The 22,307-nt window shown below is 36.3% G+C and overlaps 1 protein-coding gene across 1 annotated transcript in view; it reads right to left on the reverse strand.

Moving 5' to 3' along the window:
• Positions 1-19,610, reverse strand: part of CNTNAP2 (contactin associated protein 2) — a 1,911,935-nt gene extending 1,892,325 nt beyond the window's left edge. Inside the window, exon 1 of the mRNA XM_045864107.3 lies at positions 19,034-19,610. Within this exon, the coding sequence (XP_045720063.1) occupies positions 19,034-19,130 (97 nt within the window). The 5' untranslated portion in view covers positions 19,131-19,610. The remainder of the gene's footprint in view (positions 1-19,033) is intronic.
• Positions 19,611-22,307: the final 2,697 nt, after the last annotated feature.

Below are 22,307 nucleotides of genomic sequence, written 5' to 3' on the forward strand. Positions count from 1 at the left end.
AGAACCCACACCCACAAACCCCACCAACATCCCCTAAACACTGAAACGCCTAGACTTACAGCAAGGGTGCCTGTCCTTCCTTCCCCACGGCAATCAGTTCCTGACGTTCAGAGCCTTGAAGATAATTCAAGATACAGAATTTGTTAATAGTAATGCTTTCTGGTTGGTCCCTTGTTAGTCGATTTTATAGGAAAGACGGACTTGACTGTTTTTAGTGGAAAAACTCACCATGCTGGCATAAATGCCATGTAATTTGTGTCAGGAAAACAAGACTATTGGCAGCCATCTATCATGCCTATATAGTAATTTCTGGTTGTACCTGCTGTAAAAATCACACTCAATTACTATTAAGAAGGGCACAGAGGACACTGATCAATCTTGCTCACTTTTTTAGAACTTTCTCTATTTAGTCAGGTACAGAAATATGTTTTTTCTATTTATAAATTGAAATAAACAATACATAATTTTATGTCAGGAAACGAATTGTTTTACAAATATGACATCACACTGTACAACTTGGGATCAATAAACAATATTTTTATTATATTGTTAGGACAAAAAAGGAGTGCATACACACACATTTTATCAGACATGAGGCCAGATTATTTTGGTAACCGGGATTAGGTTTATTTTGTAGAATCCTACCCGTTTTAACAGAGAAAGGCAAGCATTATTTCTCCCTTTGTGATAGTCTATGATGATGACTGGCTTTGCATAGCTATTTTGTTATTAGAGTGTCATTTAGCATATCTCTAGAAAGATGTATGTCTTTGGACAGGTTACATTGCTTTCTAGGATTTGATTATTCTAAAATTCATAATAATATTACTAAAAAGTAATACCAATTGAGCACTTATTATTGGTAAGGCAATTTGTTTGCCACTTTAAATACATATTATTTAAACTTCAGAAACACTTTTGAGACTCTATCCCAAAGATCCTTCTAGAGATTAAAAAAAAAAAAAAAAAAGACTGAGGTTTGGAAGAGATGCTATTTTGTCCTAAGACTGCAAAGCCTAGGACACTAGAATGACAGATTTTTAAAATTGTAATGGACTTTAGAGATAATCTACTTCAATTCTCTAATACTATAAATACAAAACTAAAATTTAGAGAGATCATATAAATTGTTCAAAACTACACAACTATAGCCTAGTATCTACATCTTTTTGCATGTTTTTCCCCACACTATATCATAGACTACATTATTGTACCTTCTGTTTGCACCCAAAATACTTAAGAGTCTGATATAATGATTACACATTTTTTCAGAGTGTGATTAATTTAAAATAAGCAAGAAATTTGTTATGATATCTCTCAGTACAGATTCCAAGTTTAAATTCTTCCTACTCAATGTATGGTCCACAAAGCACTCTCTGCATCAGCATCATGTGAGAGCTTTTTAGAAATGCCACATCTTAGGTCTCACCCTGATCCACTGGATCAGAGTCTGCCAGATGTCTCATGCACATATTAGCAGGTGAGAAGTGTGCTCTGTGAAGTTTCTACTTCTTATACACCAAATTCCTCAATACCAGCTCCAGGAATGGCCACTATTGCCTAGTACTCAATGCCCAACAGATATCCATGTATAACCTCTTGCTGGCCAGTGGTTTTTTGTTGTTGTTGTTGTTTTTTTAAGATTTATTTATTTGAGAGCAAGAGAGAGGGAGAGAGAGAGAGAGAGCAAGCACAAGCAGGGAGGAGGGAGAGAGAGAGAAGCAGACTCCCCGCTGAGCAGGGACCTGAGCTGAAGGCAGATGCTTAACCAACTGAGGTGCTCCATGTTGGCCGGTGTTTTAAGTAAACCGATCATCTGCTAAAGAACATACTTCTGCACAGACTATAATCTGAGATATAGCTACAGACACTGTATTGGTTTGTTATAGATACATAATCATCCAGCACTTGCAAGCTATAGTTTATTTTATGTAAAACCTGAAAGTGAGGCCTTTGATGTATAATCAATGTTGAAAAGTTAAACTGCAAATACACTGAAAGTATAAAAAATATATATACCAAGATATATATGCAGTTCTATATTGCCCTCTGTTTGAAGTGGTATATTACTCAAATTCTGAAATGACCTCATCGTAACGTTATATTCCTTAACAACAACAACTGGTATTACACTCACTGTAATAAGAATACAAGGAATATTTTCATTAGAAATAATCTTGAACTTTCTAGCATTTTATAAATGTATACATGTTTAATAAAACAGCCACCATCCATACCAAAGTATGCAGCAGTCCAACTAACTGAAATCTTCGTAAAATGAGAAAATTTTTAAAGTATAGAACACAGTAATGCCGAAGGTAAGTACTTGAGGAATATGAGTCATATTATCACTGGTAGCATTAAAAAAATAACTACAAATATACTGTGACTAATAAATTACAATATCAATATGATATTGTTATGTGAAAGTATGTTATACTTAATATCATTTGCTTCCTTTTAAGTCAGCAATAAACAATATACTTTGAAATATAGTTTATTTAGGAAATTGTCTCTTATAAATGCCTGATGTTTCAATAACACCCATGTACATGTTAAATGATCAAAGTTGTTTCTCTCTTTAGCAAAATCCTCTAATCTAAATACCATTGGATTATTGTAAATATTAGTACTGACATTTCCAAATGAGGCTGGAATAATGTCTCATATTGTCCAGGAACAATTTTTTTACATAATTATTTTTATATTTACATAAGACAAATGTTCCTTTTGATATTAAAATTATTTAAGCAGTGCATATTGACTATAATACAATTATAAAATTGAGATAAATTTCTGAAAACACATACCTACAATATAACTATATATTAAAACACTTACAAGCTCATTTAACATTTCCAGCTCTACCTAAACAGTTAAAAATTAGACTTTATTGAAAAATATTTTAGAATTACTATTGTTCAATTGTCCTTAATTTCTTTTGGATTTAAGTGTATTTTGTGTCAATGTATTAAATAATAAACTTAATATTTGGAGTGAAAGCAGCATTTAATTTCTTTATGCCTAATATCACAAGGTCTTGTGAGAAAGAACAAATTTTATATAAGAGAGTCATGAATGTTTTCTCTTACTGCTAATTTTTATTATTCGAAGAGATCAGAACCAGTGATTTCTCTCCTAGTATCATCAAGTTTACTTCTACCTCACCCTATCTATCTTCCTGTTGGATGGGAGTAGAGAAAAGAGAACACATGAAATAAGAAAATTATGGCACAGTAAACTGTGAGAGGAGATTCTTTAGAAAAAGTTTTTCTAAAAGTTTTTCACTTTTAGAAAAAGTGAAATTTTAAGTCTTCCTCCCTTTACTGAAAAGAATATTCAAAATTTCAGGAGGGAAAGAGAAAAATGTTTTTTGCAAATTCACTGACTATATCCTGAGTCTTTAAGTCTTCATGGCCAGGAATTTGGAAATTGTGAAAATAAATATCTAATACATATACTTTACCAGTTTCAGACAGGAACTGATAAAGTCACTTTGACCAACTCAGTCTGGCTGCAAAGCAGGGCCCAGTCATGGTCTAATAGATGGGCCTGAGGGGTCTTCTGAGCCCCAGAATATAGAACAACAAGAATTCACCAGGAACCATTGAGAGGGCCCTAGAATATGTCTCAGAATATAATTTTCCAGTGACCAACTTTCTCCATCATTTTTACGATCCTATCATTTACAATTCATACCTTCATTATCTATGTAGCAAAATGTAATTGCTAATTTTGCCTGGGCCTTCTTTGCAAGGAAATCACACAGCTTTTATTATAGGTAATGTTGCTTATATTAAAATTTATATCATAAATATTTTATACCTTCCTAGAGATAATAAAACTCTTTATTAGGACAGAGACCCTGTGTTCAAAGTTTTTGTAATCTTCAGAGCTTACCACAGTGATCTATTTTTAATAGACACTCAAATATTTTCATTAATCAAATGAAAAAAAGTTTATAAACAATTTCAGCTGTACCTCCAATAATCCTGGGCACTGATTTTCGGGACTTAAAATAATATTCACTGTTTGATTTCCTAGCTTTCCAGTTATTTGGATAGTCAAATTCAAAACTGAAAAAAATTGTCAAATTTCTTTTTATACTTTCCATCGTATTTCAGAAAACAAGCTTTATACCATCTGCACATATGGCTGAAAAGTTAAGAGTAAAAATGTTTATGCTTTTGGATATGTTCCTCATGCCCACAAGCTCTCTAATTTGCAAATGTTGTGGTTTTCTAGAAACATTTGTGAGTAAGGTAATTGAATACCTATTACATTGTAAGAGAAGCTCCACTAAATAAGTTATTTTATACTGTTCTAATAATTTTGCCACACTTTTTCACATTAATATACTTTTAAAATAAATGACTCAAATATTAACAACTTTGTGTATTGAAAAACGCATTATATATACATTGTTACACATTAATAAAAAATTCTAAGTTAATATAAATTACATAAGCATTACTTCCTTCAGTTAAGTCTTACTACATTTGAACTACAATTAGCTCATTTTTTGACCATTTACATGTGTATTATGGGAAATAGATAATATTCCGGTCTTATCTTTGCTAATTTTTCCAAACGTAAATCTCAGCTTCCCAACTACATTATAAAATAAATGTCTGAGACATAAACAGACATTTCTCCAAAGAAGACATCCAGATGGCCAACAGACACATGAAAAGATGCTTAACATTACTTATCATCGGGGAAACGCAAATCAAAAGTACAATGAGATATCACATCACACATGTCAGAATGGCTAAAATCAACAACGAAGAAACAATAAGTGTTGGCAAGGATGTGGAGAAAAAGGAACCCTCTTGTACCGTTGGTGGGAATGCAAACTAGTGCAGCCACTGTGGAGAACAGTATGGAGGTTCCTCAAAAAGTTAAAAATAGAACTACCCCATTATCCAATAATCACATTACTGGGTATTTACCCAAAGAATATAAAACACTAATTTGAAAGGATATATGCACCCCCATGTTTATTGCAGCTTTATTTACAATAGCCAAATTAAGGAAGCAGCCCAAGTGTCCATCAATAGATGAATGGAAAAAGAAGTGCTATGTGCACACACACACACACACACAGAGGAATATTATTCTGCCATAAAAATAATGAAATCTTGCCATTTGCAGTACCATGGATGAAGCAACAGAGTATTATGCTAAGCAAAATAGGTCAGCCAGAGAAAGACAAATACCATATGATTTCACTCATATGTGGAATTTAAGGAACAGAACAAATGAACAAAGGAATAAAAAAAGAGGGAGAGAGACAAACCAAGAAACAGACTCTTAACTATAGAGAACAAACTGATGGTTACCAGAGGGGGAGGTGGGTGGGTGGAATGGATCAAAGTGATGGGGATTAAGAGTAAACTTATCATGATGAGCACTGAGTAATGTATAGAACTGCTGAATCACTATATTGTACATCTGAAACTAATATAACACTGTATGTGGGTTTTTAAAAAAGATTTTATTTATTCGTCAGAGAGAGAGAGAGAAAGAGAGCACAAGCAGGGGGAGCGGCAGGCAGAGGGAGAAGCAGGCTCTCTGCTGAGGAAGGAGCCCGACGTGGGACTCGATCCCAGGACCCTGGGATCATGACCTGAGCTGAAGGCAGATGCTTAACCAACTGAGCTACCCAGGCATCCCAGCACTGTATGTTAACTATACTGGAATTAAAATTTTAAACTTAAAAAAAAAGTCTGAGGCAATTACAAACGATTTTGTAATATTTACTGATTCTACCTAGCATTATATTCATAGATCTATACAATAAATATTTAATGCATTCAAAAATGACCCCCCAAATTAAACTAACTAAATTAATTAACTAAAATTAGTCTACCATCATGTGCCAGTCATTGCACATTCTGCATTTGATCCTCCTGGCAAGCCTTTCATATAGGTACTGTTATTTCATCATATTGCTTATTACAATACTGGTCTCAAAAGCTTAGATAATTTGCCCAAGGTCACTGAGGAACAGAGCCAACAACCAAACCCAGTCTTTTTGACATGATAGTCTCTGTTTGTAAGCATTAGAAAATATTTGTTTAAAAGAAAATGTAGATTCCTTTTAAAAATCATTAATACTTTTAGCAAATGAATGTCTACATTTTAGCAGGTAACCAGTATAAAACTAACTTTCAGAAATGACTATAGAACATCAGATTACAGTGGTCTTTAGGAGTTTCTAGGACGGGATCCTCAGTCATAGTAAAGAACTATTTATTTCACACATTTATGGAGATTGGCTTTGAAACTAGAGACATCCTGCCACAGATAATAAACAGACATATACGTAAAACCCTCGCATAGAGTATTCTGATTTTTGTTTGTTTTCGTGAAGTTTGACTAACCAAATTTGCCATTTTAGGTGAAACCAAAATACACTACAACTACTTTTAGTTCATACGATCAAAGACACCTACAAAGAAACAAAACAAAACAAAAAAGCAAAACAGAAACAAATAAAATTTTCCGAAATCTTTTAACGACTTCAAAATAGCAACTGTTTGGAAAAACCTATCCCCACCCTACACCCAAATCGATGCTGTGCATCCTATGTGCAGCAATTTAGATACTTTTTTTTTTTAAAGATTTTATTTATTCATTTGAGACACAGATACAGAGAGAGAGAGAGCATGAGCAGGGAGGAGACAGAGGGAGAGGGAGAAACAGGTTCCCTACTGAGCAGAAAGCCCGACGCGGGGCTCGATCCCAGGACCCTGGAATCATGACCTGAGCCGAAGGCAGACGCCTAACCATCTGAGCCACCCAGGTGCCCGAATTTAGATACTTTTTATTCTAGACAGTCAACTTGCTACATAGCGAAGTTCATCCATGGAATGTAAGGTTTCCTCAATGCTTATTTTTAATAAAACTGGCAAAACATAAATTATTCTGTGTTTAATGACAATAAATACTTATTGTCTATATTTTCAACCAATAAAGATTTATTTTCTATTTGCTGATAAACTACTAAGCAGTACCCTTTACTCTTCCAAAACTTTCTTTTCACTACATGTTTTATAAAAGACTGATTCCAAAACCACCTAATACCTCCACAGCAGAGTGAAGTCTAAACTTAGCCAATGTCAGAATTGCATAGCTGTCATCTTTTGGTTGGAACATTCTTCCCCTTCTCTTCTCTTGGCTACTTCCTTCTTATCCTTTAAGTTCCAGCTAAAATGTCATAATGGGAAGGACCTTAATCATCCGTTGATAAATTTACTTCTGGACCGACCGAGATGATTTATAATTTTAATTTAAATTTTAACATGCCTAATAAATAAGAGGGGGATTTGAGGTAACGTACTAGAATGAAATATTACAGTTAAAATAACTGAAATAAGAGTTGAGAGACCCTGCGGAGGATGTGTGACTTACAGAAGCACATTATTAAATGGCAGTTTTTTCCTACTAAAATTCTGAAAACTGAATGTGTTATGTGGAAGCATGAAAGGCTACTGTAAATAAAATAATGAGAAATCATTTTAAATCCAGACACAGGTCACTAATTTTTCCCAAACATGTTGATCTTTAGCATGCTTCTGAGCAGTCCACCTTTAATAATTTCTTAGGCAACTGCTGTCACAACTGTCTTCAACCTCAAGAAGCCAGGAACCTCTGTCACTTGACATGGTTTGCCTTCGGCACTGGTGCATTTGTCATTTGAAAGCTCAATATGTAAAAACAAACACAGTGTGAGATGCTCTAAATACCGTAATTATAGACATATAAATGAACAAACAACCGGTCTGAAAGCCTTTTACAAAAAGCTCTATGGGCGCCAATTTGATAAAAGAACAATGTCATTTTTATTTACAAGATTCTGAAATCTCTTTTTAAAAGTGAATATGGTACTCTAATTTTACCACGTATAATCTAAAAATGTGCAGGAACAACACATTTTAAATTCCAAAATATATATTTTGGGTGATTATATAATCTTTGTAAAACTAAAATGCTTCAGGTCACTGTAAACAGTAATTATATAACATGAAGCCACGTCTTTCACCATATGAAAACTAATCAAACTGCAGTAATACTTTCCTAATATACTTTGGGCAAAGAACAGATAATAAATTCAAGAATAAGTTGCCTTTCACATTGAGCAAATAAGTGCAAACTAACCTTTAAAATTACCTTAATAGCCCCATTCCTTTTGAATAACAGTCCTCTGAAATAATCATTTTTGTTTTGATTCATACAGACATGTCAGTTTTAAGGCAGTATTTTTATAATATGATGATTACTACTTACCGATAAACTTTAGTATAACTACTATTATATTAAAATCATATTACTTCTGATTACTTCTGATTTATAGTTTTTAGCTATAAAAATACAACTAAGAAAAGATAGCTGTACTTTTTGTTACAACCTAGCTATATGCAATTTATATACAGATCTTACAGAACTAACCCATTTCAATTTGATCGTATTTTTTTAATGCTGCTCATGTACAGTCTTTTCTTTTAATGGATATATTCACCTTTGACATATTAATTAGTGACTAAACATTGACTAAATATTAAAATTATATTTAATCATACTATGATATCTGTCTTCAAATATTTTATGGCAGTAGAATATCAGGTAAATATTAAGCTTTTATTACCTTAAAAGCCCAACTACAGCTAATGGCCAGAATTTATGAGAATGTAGATTTTGTGTCAGTAGAACTTGATAAAAGTAAGAACTATATAAAAAAAGAAACCAGTGAACTTTCAATTTTTTGAGGATCCGTATGCTTTGAGTTTTCTAGCAGAGAGGTAACTGACTAATTTTATATAATAAATTCAATGCAACTAGTTCAGTGCCTGGTACAAGAAAAGATGATTACTGAAGTCTCATTTCTTTAATACAACCACACCCTTATACCTGTTAACCTAAGGACAAAATGTAGAATATGACCAAGGGGGAAAGAGAAAAGGGAGTAACTTCTGTTATCAATAAGCAAAGCTAGGGGGAGTCACTGTGAAAGATATAAAATTGGGAACAGCCTTCACAGGAATGGTGGGCTTTGAAAAGGCGAGGATCTCATAGGCTGGGGGATATTTTAAAGTTGAGGTACAGCATGAACAAAGTTTCCAATGTAGGGATGAAGAGAGTTAAAGTATAAACAAAATATAAGTGCCTATGTTTGTACTTACCAAAGGATATTTTTGTTATATTAAAAATCAAAATGAAATTCACTGACATTCCATACCGACTTTGACAAAATCAACTTATATGCTAAGATTATTATACACTAAATATATATAATTATCAACTTTGTCTGCAACTACCTCTATCATTTACAAGATTTTTTGACATCTTAAGCACTCTATTTCAAGTACCTGTTAGGCACAATAATTATTTTGTTGACATCTGTCTTTGATTTGCATGCAGATTACAGGTATTTCTTTGAAACAACGTGTTTTGAAAAGGGCAGGCAGGCTTGGCTTCTAAGGAGTCTTACCAATGATATGACTTAAGTGAAGTACAGAAAATGCTGCAAAATAGAGCCATGCAGGAAAAAGGTTGGAGAAATTACAGAGCTTTCACAGCATGGTTTCATTATTTCCCTTGAAACAATCAATTAATATTCATGTATAAATGATGGTAAGTATCTGTGTTTTATCCTTTCAAAATAGATTTCTTGCCTTTCTTCTATCACCAGTAATTCGGGATAATTTCTCACTCTACCATCAGATAATTGAAAATGACTTGGATTATTTGTCATCACTGATGAGTGATGTCAGATTTTTCTATTTTTTAATAGAAAAAAATTCTATTATTTTCCTAGAATTTTACCTGTGATGAGACCAAATCACCAAAGGGAGGTGACAGCATCTCCAATACGCTCCAGAGTTCTAAGGCTTGGACTATAAATGAGTTTCCCCTACATCAGCATAGATGAAATAGGAAAAGGTGTTCCAGAAAGAGAGAATGGAAGTGAGGATACATAAGAGAAACATGACTGGGAACAGCGTGTTGTACAGGAGGAACTGCTCGGGTTTCAGTCTGGTGAGGTCATGGGGTGCCCAAGGTGGGCCAGGGGAGATCACATCAAAGGGACAGGCAAGAACCAGGGAAGCAGGCTACCATGACGAGATGTGTGTCATCCATCAATGGTCAACTGGAAGAGAATGATTGGAAGCAAGGAGGCATTCTGGGAGGCTACTAACTTAATGTCTGGAGGAAATGCTGAGAATCCTCACAAGAGTTGCGGCAATGGGAATGAGAACAGGGAATAGATACAAGAAATATTTAAGCATTAGAAATGACAAATATTTTTGAGACAAATATTTTCCCACTGCCGTTAAAGTCAAAGTTTTGCTCTCAACAAGACTCTCAAGAAAAGCTTTATAGTTTAGACATTACATGAAATTGATACTGAAAATAATGGTTATAGATTATACAGGTATCTTCATTTAAACTTAGTAATGGCAATAATATTTATGCTTTTGGATACAGACAGCAAAATTTCCTTTGAACCAGTTTTAAAAAGCTTTTATTCATATCTGACAAAGCATTTCAACTAATATTTTATATAGCTTTAAATAAATGTTTTCACGACATGACTATTAATGTATGCTAACAGGACCCAAAAGACAGAATCACATTGTAAAGTTACTTTATTATGATGAGGAAGAACATAAATGACATTGTATGTATGTATTATTTTTTTTTTTTTGAAGATTTTATTTATTTATTTGAGAGAGAGAGAACACATGAGAGGGGATAGGGTCAGAGGACAAAGCAGACTCCCTGCCGAGCAGGGAGCCCGATGCGGGACTCGATCCCGGGACTCCAGGATCATGACCTGAGCCGAAGGCAGTCGCTTAACCAACTGAGCCACCCAGGCGCCCCCATTGTATGTATGTATTATTTAGTGTTATTATCATTGAAATAGAAACATTAGGATAACACGTTTTTCTTACTATAACTCTACACAAGCAGTTAATTAACCTTAAAATATTGCCTAGATGCAAACTGAAACTCAGTATTAGTCAGAGAACTGGAAATCAATGGCATAGTATTTCTCACTCAGCCGGCGGCGCCATGGTCAAGAGCACAGACTGTAGGGATAGATCGTACCGGTGGCCTGGCAAATTGCTTAACTTCTCTGTCTGCCCACTTACCTGCCAGTTAGAGCACTGTTCTAAGGACTAAAAGAGTTAATGCATCTAAAGAGCAGTGCCCGACCTGAAGTCAACACTCAACAAACACTGTTCATATCAATGGGCAAAAAATTGTTAAAGTATAATAATGTCTATTGATGCCAGGAATTCTAGAAAAGGATGCTCATTCATTGGTGGTGAATACACGAGTTATAACAAATTTAAGGACCTCAGTCTGGAAATGTTCATTAAAAAAAAGATATATAAACTCTTCGATCCAGTCTTTGACATAGATTCCACACAAATGAACACACCAATATATAAATATTTGAATGAAGCTGTTTATTTTTGTATTCTTAATAGTGGAAGTAATGTAAATACCCAAATATGGCACACTGATATCCTTGGACACAGTATTATGCTTGTCAGCTGACATAATAAAATGGTTATTCTTAATCCCATAATTCCAGACAGCCAAAAAACATAATACACAATACTAGCATCTGCTTTAAATTAGCCATGAGACACTTACCTGCTTAGGTTAAGGTATCTGAATAAAATTCACATATACTACAGATGCACATGAGGCATGATTAAATTTTATTTTTGGAAATTTCATCATTAAAAAATTCTACTGTGAGGCAGGAATAAATTCTCCTATTCTTTTCATACGAGAACACTGAATATTAATCAAGTGATTTAAGTGAAGAGTGTGTTTTAGCACTAACAAAAGTCAGCTGAGAACTTCTGGTGATGGTATATATATAATCTCATGAGATTTTATATATATAATCTCATATACGTATATATGCGAAATTATATATATATATATATTATGCTTCTGGATACAGACAGCAAAATTTCCTTTGAACCAGTTTAAAAATATATATATAATATATATATAATCTCACAAGATTATGCACAGTTACTTGGTACACCATGTTGAGGAAGATATGATTTAATGGCCATATTCAGACTCACTGAGAAAAAAAAGCCATGATAGATTAATATTTGCCTTGACGGTGGCATGAGACTCATGGGTTATTGTGCTTGTGGGCACACCGAAAGAAAAAAAAAAAAAGAGGGATCATGTGTTTTTAGATCGACTGACATTAAAATCATTAACCTAACAGCATATTCATTTAATCATCTGAGAAAAACTGAAAGTCACACATGATTTTCCAAACATATTAATTTTTGTTTGAACCAAAAATGTTTCATATGCATTACATAAATCTATAAATTTTGAGCTAAAATTTATTAGCAATTAAGTAATTTAATGCAGGATAGACCACTGTTAATGTGTAAACAAAAACTTTTAAACAAATGATACTCTTAAAATAAGCTTTTTGCCATGTGACATAATTAGGTTGAAATTTTTTCATGTAGTTCTTCTGTTCATATATTTTGCCCAATATCTGAAAAAATATATGAAGCATATGAAGGCAGATTTTTACTTAAAGCTTGCTTAGTAATTTGATTCTCATTAAGAGGTGGCTTCCTAGTAATATGAGTTAATAGAGCAATGCAATTTATTCAACATATGTTATGGAAGTTCAACATAACCACTTGAGTCCATATGATTTACAAGTAACAACAAGCATCTTCTATTTTATGAGAATATTTTTAGCGGTAAATGTATTATTTCCTTTGGCAAATCATGATATTTCACCACATAATAAGCTGTTTTATTAATTCAGCATGTGTGTATTTACTTTTTCCATGTATTCCTTTGAAATAATATTATAATTGAATGACATGGCTGACATCGTAATAGTAGTTAGTAGAAAATTAGGAGCCAAGGCAGAATTTTTCTTTTTACATACTTTTTTGACATGACATCTAATGCATAGGAGTGAGCAAATCCTTGCTGAATTTAATTAAACTTTATATAATTTGATTCCAGTGTAAATGCACCACACAACACAGATTTAGGGGACCTAACAGTGTGAAAGTCGCATCTCTACTGTCACTTTCTTTAATTCATATCCCCAGGCCCCTAAGACCACCATTCCAGTGCAAATGAAGCAGGGGTGAATGTATATGAAAAGGGAAAGAGAACCTTATATATGTTTGGGGATAATTTTTCCTGGTAAAAGTATTCCCAGAAACTAGCTCTACCTCCTTCCTAAACAAGAAAACATTAAAGAATATATCACGATGCATGTTTATGAGGATATTTCAAACAAACTTAAATCATAAGTAAAATGTAGAATATGGCCCCTAGGAGCTCTTCCGTACTCCTTCAGCACTTTTACTGTATACCAAAAATATGATATCTTCAGCAAGCAAACTCAGAGCCAATGAACACATCTTTATTTCCAGATTTCCTACTATCATGGGAGGTTTTAAAATCTGGAGAGCTATAAAAAAATCAGTTACTTCAAGCTGTTATTATGAATAGTCTACCCCCAAAATGAATTAAATAAGACTTTAACAAGCTTTTTATCAAAATTTACAATTGAGGAAATTATCAACTTTGTTTTCGAAGTTCAAATGACTCCTTTTTTTTTTTTTTTAGAATAACTGACCCAAAATGTCTAACTCTTCATAATTGTGCAGAAGCAACATAGACATAAGGTAGCTACCAACTCAAGGCCTGTCAAATTCACCTGATACTTTAATAGGTAAGATTCAGTCGAATGTGTAGCCACTAAAGTCCATAAACAAGATGCATTTAAAATGGTAATGTTATTGACCATAGGTAAAGAAATGTATTCCAAATGTCTTTCTAAAATAAATATCACTAATGACAGAAATATGAATGAGTGAATGAACGAATGGGGGGGCTCTAGGAGGTCATAGTTAGAATAAGTGCAACTCTCCAACTTAACATCAAAGGGAAAAACGAGTCTTATTTCATTGCTGGTTTTTAAAACTCGCAAAAATATTCTCATGCTCATTTAGTTCAATGCTAAATAAGCTTATTACAGGCAGTTTAATACCTTTGGGTTTGACAGGGTACAATAAATAGCACTCTTTTCTGCCTGAGTTCTAGATTACAATAGGAATCACAGGTGGAGAGCAAATATCGCCCTTTACACAATAATTGCTGAATAGGGCTTAGCTGTGTGGCAACAATGGGATGCATTAACCTTAATTCTGAAATTAAACAAACTTTCTAGCCATAGGAAGAACTGAAACACCATAAAGCTTTCCATTTATCACACACATTATTGCAGAGGCATAGCCTACTCTTATATGTCTTTCAATAAGAATCTATACCTTTTGCAGGCAGCTTAGAAGGAAGAAGGAGGGGCTCAGCTATGCTGGGTCCTTAACCCAAAGTCACCTCACAGGTAAGTCCCTCCACTTAACATAGAAGGAATTAGTGAACTGCAGAGATAGAGGCTAAGAATGTTAGAAGTGGACTTTCCTCCACATAAAAGGAAACATTAGGATGGAGAAAGAGGTAGCACCTTCATATCCCAACATCTTCAGTTGGTCAGAACTAAAACATACAGGTTCTACAGATCCCAGGAGATGGGGAGATCCAATGTTTGAACTTATCATTCTGTTCAGATTCTCTTTTAAGTTTCTCATTTGGAATGTTCTCTATATGAAGATCATTCATCATTATTTGTACATATTAAAATAACAAAAATAAACACATAATTTCTTCCAATGGCCAAATATTAGATGGTTATAAAAATGTCTCAGGTTGCTAGTAGCTACTTATCTTGAGATACGTATTTCTCTAGAAATACTGATAACATCCGATTTCAGATACCGATATACATAGAAATATGACATTCACTTTATTTCCATAACATTGTAGTTTTGAGATTTAAATTATGTACTCTGTTCTTTAACTTTGCAAGTAGCAATAAATGACAAAAGAAAGCACTTCTCAAATCAATCAGATATAGGAAAATTTTGAAATTGCATGTTTTATTTCTTCATCCCATCAACATCAGTCACCACATAAACATGAAGAAGTTTAATACTCTTAAGATAATCATACTCTAGGTATGAAGAGTTAAGAATTTCTGAGCCTAGAATCTCTCTTTATTCTATACATTATTTTCAACAAATAAAATATCTTTTAAAATCTTAAAAAGAGTAGCAAGACAAGGGGATATATATAAAATTCCCTTTATGTTTTAATCATAAAAAGGATACATCAGACAAGAAAACTTATTAGTTCACTTTAAAGACTTAACTAAGATTTTCTCTGGAAGAATTTATAATTAAGACAAGTGATTTAAAATCTTGAAGAAGTTATAGAACTTGAAATATCCTCCAAATTAGAATAGAAAAAAATTAGAAATGTGATTTTAAAAATATAATGCATATCAAACAACTTCGATGTTACTTATCCCAAAATGATATATTGTATAACTGTATAAAAGTTAATAAAAGCCTATATTGAATTTGGGGATTCCTCTTTTTGGCCAATTTTGCCATACATCAATGTTAATGGAGAAAATTTTGGCAAAAATCCCTTTTCCCTATATATCAGCGCTACAATGAAATCAAGATTATGCAGTTTCCTTCTATGGGTAAATAACACTTTTTTAGTTATTACTTTAAGTAAATAATGTACTACCTCTTAACAGCCAATGGTTTTTGCTGGCCTAAAGCATTTTTTTATTTAAATTAATTTTATTAAGATAAGCTCATTGTTATGTTTAAGCTCAGTGTAAACTAGTAATATTTGCTTTTATATTTATTTATGTAGTTTACTCCATTTATTTCAAAGATAACATTTTAGAGTGGTATATGAATTGCAGAAGAAATAGATCAATATACTATTGTTTTGATATTGTTGCATTAGTTACTTGAAATAACTGCACATGAAAAGACCTATCTATAAAATTGTAAGTGGGTTTAACTCCTTGAAAGACACATTAGAAAATACATAAATATATACATATATTACATATAATAAATATATAATATATACACTATATTAAATAATATGTATCTATACAGTATGTAACATGTACTTAAAGGATTTTACCAAATATATGTGTATATTTATATACATTTGTGTTTATATATGCTTATATATGTAAAAACATATTTGTTAGAAAGTAGTTGATTAATTGAAAACATTTCTCAAATGTGACAGTGAAATTATAGTTTAATTGGTATACAAAATAATACAAAATAATGTAAAGTGAACTTTATCAGAAAGCACTATTTAAGTCAAAATTTAGTATACTTTAGGAATAAGTTAAATTCATTAAGTGCTAGCTCAAACTCCTCATCATTTAGAACTGCACTGTCAGCATCTTTCAAATATGTTCAAATAAGTGCAACTCCCTAAGAGTAAAGTCTTCTACTTAAACTTTACATATGCGTCCTGTATATATGCATTTACAAGAAGGGAGGTTACATGATACCATCAGCTCAGCAGCAGCTCATCTGCACTGTTAGGCAATTAGATTCTAGTTCTATTTAATCCCAGAAACGAGTTTCTTTAGTATTAGTCTAGTTGTAAAAAACATACTAGGAACAGTAACACCATTTTTATATACATTTCAATAACAGAGAAGAAGAAATAAGGCAGAAGCAAATATATATTTAAAATGGTATTGTTAACAAATGAAAAATATTAACTCATCTTCTGGAAATGTCCATCATGTTAAAAAGTTATCTAGGGACAGAAAGTTTTAGCATAGTCATCACATTTTTTTTTAAATGAGTACCAAATAAAAACATTACTTTTAGATTTTCATGCTACTTTTTGTCTTGTGATGACCTCTCCTGGTTGAGTTGTTCATTATCTTAGATTCACGTAGTTATCATTTTTTTCTCCTTTGAGTGTTTTCAGTATTAAGAATAGAACTATCATTCTTTTTCAGAGTTTTGTATAATATAAATAAACATTTACAGTAAGTGTAAAATTATAATTTAATTTTAAAGCACTGAATATGTGAAGCTTATTCTAATCAATAAAGTATACATCATTCTTATTATTTGATTTCATGATGCAGGGAAACTGGGTTTTAGTCAATTTAAATTCAAATGAAATAAGTCATCTTAAGCCATTTTAGATATTTAAACAATAAAGAATAAGAGCTAATAAATAAATCTTAATCAAACGTAAGTATTAACTATCTGAAAAGTAATATTCTCTGCTCTTCCCCATCACCAAATTCTAAGTTGTAAAAACTAAGAATATATTTCTGAAACAACTTTTCTATTCTTAAAATGCATTAACCCAGTGGCTGCATATGCCGTTCATTCTTGATAAATGGCAAATGTTTCAGATGAATCCATTATAATTAGAGTATACAAAGAGATGCAATATGAAACCCAAGAAAAATCCTGGATATGAGGGTCTTTAAGCAGCGAATATAATTAATTTAATTTATAATGAATTTAATTTCTGAAAGGAGTAGCAGTTAGTTCTATATGACCAGATCTTGAAATGGAAATTGAAATTTCGTCAGATTACTTTTCTCAGGATGTAGTTACATATTTACATAAATTAATATGGAGCATTGTGTCTTCATAATTTCTGTTTAAATATATAAAACTGACGTACATATTTTAATAACATATCACTTTTTTGAGGTTTAATCCGTTTGTGAAAAAGCTATAAAATTTTTCTCAAGTCCGTTATGAACTGCCACTTAATGACTTCCTATCTTGCAAGAAAAGAGAAGCAAATACAGTACTCGGGAAAATACGTCAAAACTGTAATACCAGTTCATCACATGACATTATTATGTAGTAGATTCTTTAGCATGACTTATAAAGTCCTTTTTTCAATGGTTATTCATATTAATATTTGCACCCTAGAATAAGAACATTAATATTAACATATAGGTAAAGATGCATCAAGGCATCTCAAGATCTCATAAACAGATAGGACTACACATACAATGAATTCTGGAAAACACTAATTTTTTTTTTCCTAAATGGAAAACATTTATTTTCAAACTAAAATCTCCATGATTCTTCTTTAATAAGCAACACATTCTCATAAACAAGCACTATGTGCTTATGTATATTATCCTAAGATGCCCATAGGCAATCTCTCTAGTGTTTAACTCTTTCTGAACCAAAGGAGAAATTATGCCTTTCCTTTCTAGATGCACACTATGCACTTTTAAAGCAATTCAGAAGATGGGCTGGAATCTTCTGTTTCTTTCTACTCTTGCTAACCACATGAAAACATGAGCAACCTTTTCTTTTTAAAAACGCTTGCTGAAACACAGACTTAAACATATTGAACAGCATCATTTTCCTGAGAACTCTTAAGAAATGTGTTCATTACTACATTACTGATGGTTTGCCCTGCCCGCCCCAAGTCCTAGACTGTATTATATCAAACTGCCAAAGAATTAAAGCAATTTCAGTCACAATACTGCATTCACTGTCTTCCACTTCAATAAACAAGTACTAAATGGTCATTAACTTGTTGGGGTTGGGGGTGGGGTGAGAGAAGTCCATCGTGCCCAGACTGCTCAAAATGTGCTCCTCTTCCGTCCCCAAATCCGTGCTCACTTAAGTTAAAACCATAAATAAAAGTAAGAAACTTCTTTTTGCCCTAGTCTTCACTTCTCTTTCTCTGACCTACCTAAGCAAAATGCCATGAACTCCCTGCACAACAAACACACCGAAGTGGAAGAGTAAGTCCTAAGAAGCCGGCACCCACACTCATCACTCTAACCAAGCAGTCGCGAACGCATCTCCAGGACCGGCAACAACTTTCCAGAAACATCGCCAGCCTCAAAAGCCACCCCCCCCCACACCCCCCCTCGGGAGCGCGGGGCTTGGAGTTTCCGTGCTGCAGGGGCTGGAAGTGCGCGACGGCGGAGACTCCCGCACCCACCAGGGGCCCCAGCCGCGAAGCTGCCTCAGAGTTGCCAGCCCCGGCTGGCACCTCGATGCGGCGCCGAAAGGGCTCCGGCGCGGCGCGCGCTCGCGGGGCTACTTACGGGACGCGGCTGGGGCCGCCCAGGCTCTGCAGAGGAGGCTGCCGACGGCCCAGAGCGACAGCGCTGCCCCGCAGCCGGCTCGCGGAGCCACCACCATCCTCGGCTTGCCTGCTCGCCGGACTCCGAAAGCTCGCTGCCGAGACGCCGCGCGTCTCTCCGTGGGCTTCTCGCGGGGAGGTGGGCTGTCCTCGGCGCGGGAGAGCCGGGCCCCTCCCGCCGCGTCCTCTCCTCCCCGCACCGCTGCAGGCTCCAGTTCGGCCGGGCTGGGAGCCGCGGGCGAGGCGCAGCCTTCCTCTTCCCTCCGAGCGGCTCCTGCCTCTCGCGCCGGGAGCCAGTGAAATGCCAGGGGGAAGAAATTCAAACCAGGAAGGAAAGGGAGGGGGAGCCGGGGGGACCTACGCCGCCCGCTGCCGCTCGGGAGGGGGAGGAAAAAATCACCGCCGGACGCGGGGGCCGCTCGGAGGAGCGGGGGACGCAGAGGCGGAGGGGCGCGCGCCGGGCGCCGGGGGGCTGCCGGGGGCACTGCAGGCGAGCGCTCCCCGCGCCGCCGGGCGGCGGCACTCGGAGGCGCTTGCAGGCGCCCGTCCGCTCACGCGGGGAGCTGGCGCGCGGGCAGCACGCAGCCCCGCGGGCGGGCGCACGCACGGCCTCGGCGCGGCGCGGCGCGGCGCCGCACCTGCTCGGCTCCGGAGCAGCGGCAGCGGCGGCCCGGGCAGGGCGGAGGCGCCGCGGCCGCCAGCAGCCCCTGCGCAGCCCGGCGGCGGGCGGGGCGGGAAGCCCTCCGTCCTCGCCGCTTCCAGTCCCCACCCCGCTCCGCCTCCTCCACTCCTCCTTACCGTACCCCTCCGGCTGTCGGAACCCTCTGCCCTGCCCTCGCCGCGGCTGGAAGCCGGAGCGAGAAGGCACGGGCGGGCCGGGGTCCGCCGGCTGGGGCGGGGGCGGAGCAAGGGGCGCGCGCCTCTCCCCAGGCCGGGGGCGGTGCTGAAGTTGGGGATTTGCCGCGTAATCCTGGAACCCTGCTCCAACCCCGGCCGCCCCCCACCCGGCTGCAGGAAACCGAACCCCTCCGCTCGGCGGCCTCCTCTTTCCCTTCTCTCCTCCCCTTCAGACGGACGTGGTACAGACTCCCGGAGCTCCGGCCCCGCGGGAACCACAGCCAGGCGTCCGACCGGCAGGTCTTCCGAGGGGTCCTAACACCTAAGTGACGGAGCCGAACGTCCCGGCTAGAGCCGCGGGGACTGCAGACGCCGCTAATGCAGATGTTTTCTTTCTTTCTTTCTTTCTTTCAAGATGTTATTCATTTATTTGACAGAGAGCGAGCGAGAGCAGGAACACAGGCAGGGGGAGCGAGGGAGAGGGAGAAGCGGGCTTCCCGCCGAGCAGGGAGCCCGATGCGGGGCTGGATCCCAGGACCCCGGGATCATGACCTGAGCCGAAGGCAGACGCTCAACGACTGAGCCCCCCCCCCCCAGGCGCCCCTGCAGATGTTTTCAATATGTAATTAATTCATACTCATCCATATGCACACGTACACCAGACACACGCTGCTGCCAGGAAAACTCCATTCCGGCAAACACGCTCACAAACAGACACAAACACAAAACTGAAATACATAAGCAGGCATACGGATAACTACTTCAGGGTATCTGATGCATTGCAAGTACTAAGAATGAGGACTATCTAAGGAGACCCAGATTTTCTTTTCACATTGAGACAATTTCGATAATAAATCTCAAGCTCTCTCCACCATTACCTCCCCTCCCCCCAGCTCACACCTCTCCATACAGGTTCCTTCTATCCAGTCTACATAAAGTACTTGGATTCTCATCTCTCTGCAGAACCAATCCTTTCGCTGACTTTACTGACACAGTTAAGAATTATTGGTCATCTAACTATCTAACGATGTTTAGGGAGGGCAAAGTAGGAGTAACCATGTCTTCCAATGTTACGCAGTGAAGCATTTGCCTTTCAAGATAAATAAAATTTTTATGGAGACTTGCCTACTCCTGGAATAGAGTCTGAGTTTAATGTTTTGGTTAGGTCGTGAAAAGGTCCGCTGTAAACAGTAATGTGTGTTCACCGCATAATTAGTATGGTGGTAAGGGGCCTGATTCAGCATTCTTTATTAGAGCTTTGTTCCTTATTGATTTAAAGGGACGTTTTGTCCTAGTAAGAACTGCAGATTGGGTACAGTCTGGAAAATGAAGAAACACACGGATGACTAACAGGGGAAACACTGTATACTCATGCTATAAAATTCACCTCCTATAAAATAATACAGTAAATGCATTCTTATGGGTTATAAAATGCCCCTTTTCTATTCGAATTCCCACAGACCTCAAAAGTCAATGTACACTTGCAAAAACTCTATGGTAGAGAACTGCCATCAACCATTTGTAAGAGCTCAAAGGAACCAGTCGCAGGGAAAAAATGTTGTGAGGTAACACAACTTTTCAGAAGTCAGTTTTTAACTGTGTCTATTTAAGCCATTACACTAAACTCCACTAGAGTGGTGTTTAAGTGATTTAATAAAAGAGTAAAAGAGAAAACAGTTGAAAGTGTTACCATTTCCATATCTCAATAGTTGTCTTTCAATGGGTATCTATCTCAAACAGATTGAACTGATTCCATTTCTTAGGGTGCAAACAAAAGGAGCCAGCGCTAAGTGTCTATTTAATTGTTTTGTAACAAATTATATACCCAAGGGTGTTTTTTTTTTTTCCCTCCGAAAAGCATCCTGGCCAGTTTGTAATCATTTCTCTTAATGAGTAAAAACAAACAAAACCAAACCTCATTTTATGACATCTGTGTAACCACCCTGCACCGACATTGTGCCGTATAGTACTACAATCCTACTTCGTGCCAGTGTGAGCTAAGAACCTGCCTTCATCTGTTTTCAATGCCCTTTGCCATGTTTGAAAGTAAATGATGTCACATGCTTTGTAATGCAACTACAAATGTGTAATTAGATACGCACATTGGGATTCACAGTATACTTAAAGAAATAGGAACTTTAATAGGTGCAGGATCAGACATTCCTTAGATTCTATTTTGATTTTTCCCTATCCAATCCATCATTTTCATCATTACATATTAAAGTTAAACTTCCTTTTTAATTCAATTATGACTATAAATATTAGTTAGAAGGTAGAAACTACTAAAGCCTGCAAGGTCCCATTAAACTGCTATGCCAATTAATGGACTCAGTTCATGAGCTGTCTGTTAGATATGGTAAACAGGCCCTGCCTTGTTCCAGAGATCCATTATCAATATG

This window comes from Mirounga angustirostris, unplaced genomic scaffold (genome assembly GCF_029215605.1).
Source record: "Mirounga angustirostris isolate CCGP_5_RB_7025 unplaced genomic scaffold, mMirAng1.0.hap1 SCAF_12, whole genome shotgun sequence".
In the NCBI taxonomy this organism is placed as follows: domain Eukaryota; kingdom Metazoa; phylum Chordata; class Mammalia; order Carnivora; family Phocidae; genus Mirounga; species Mirounga angustirostris.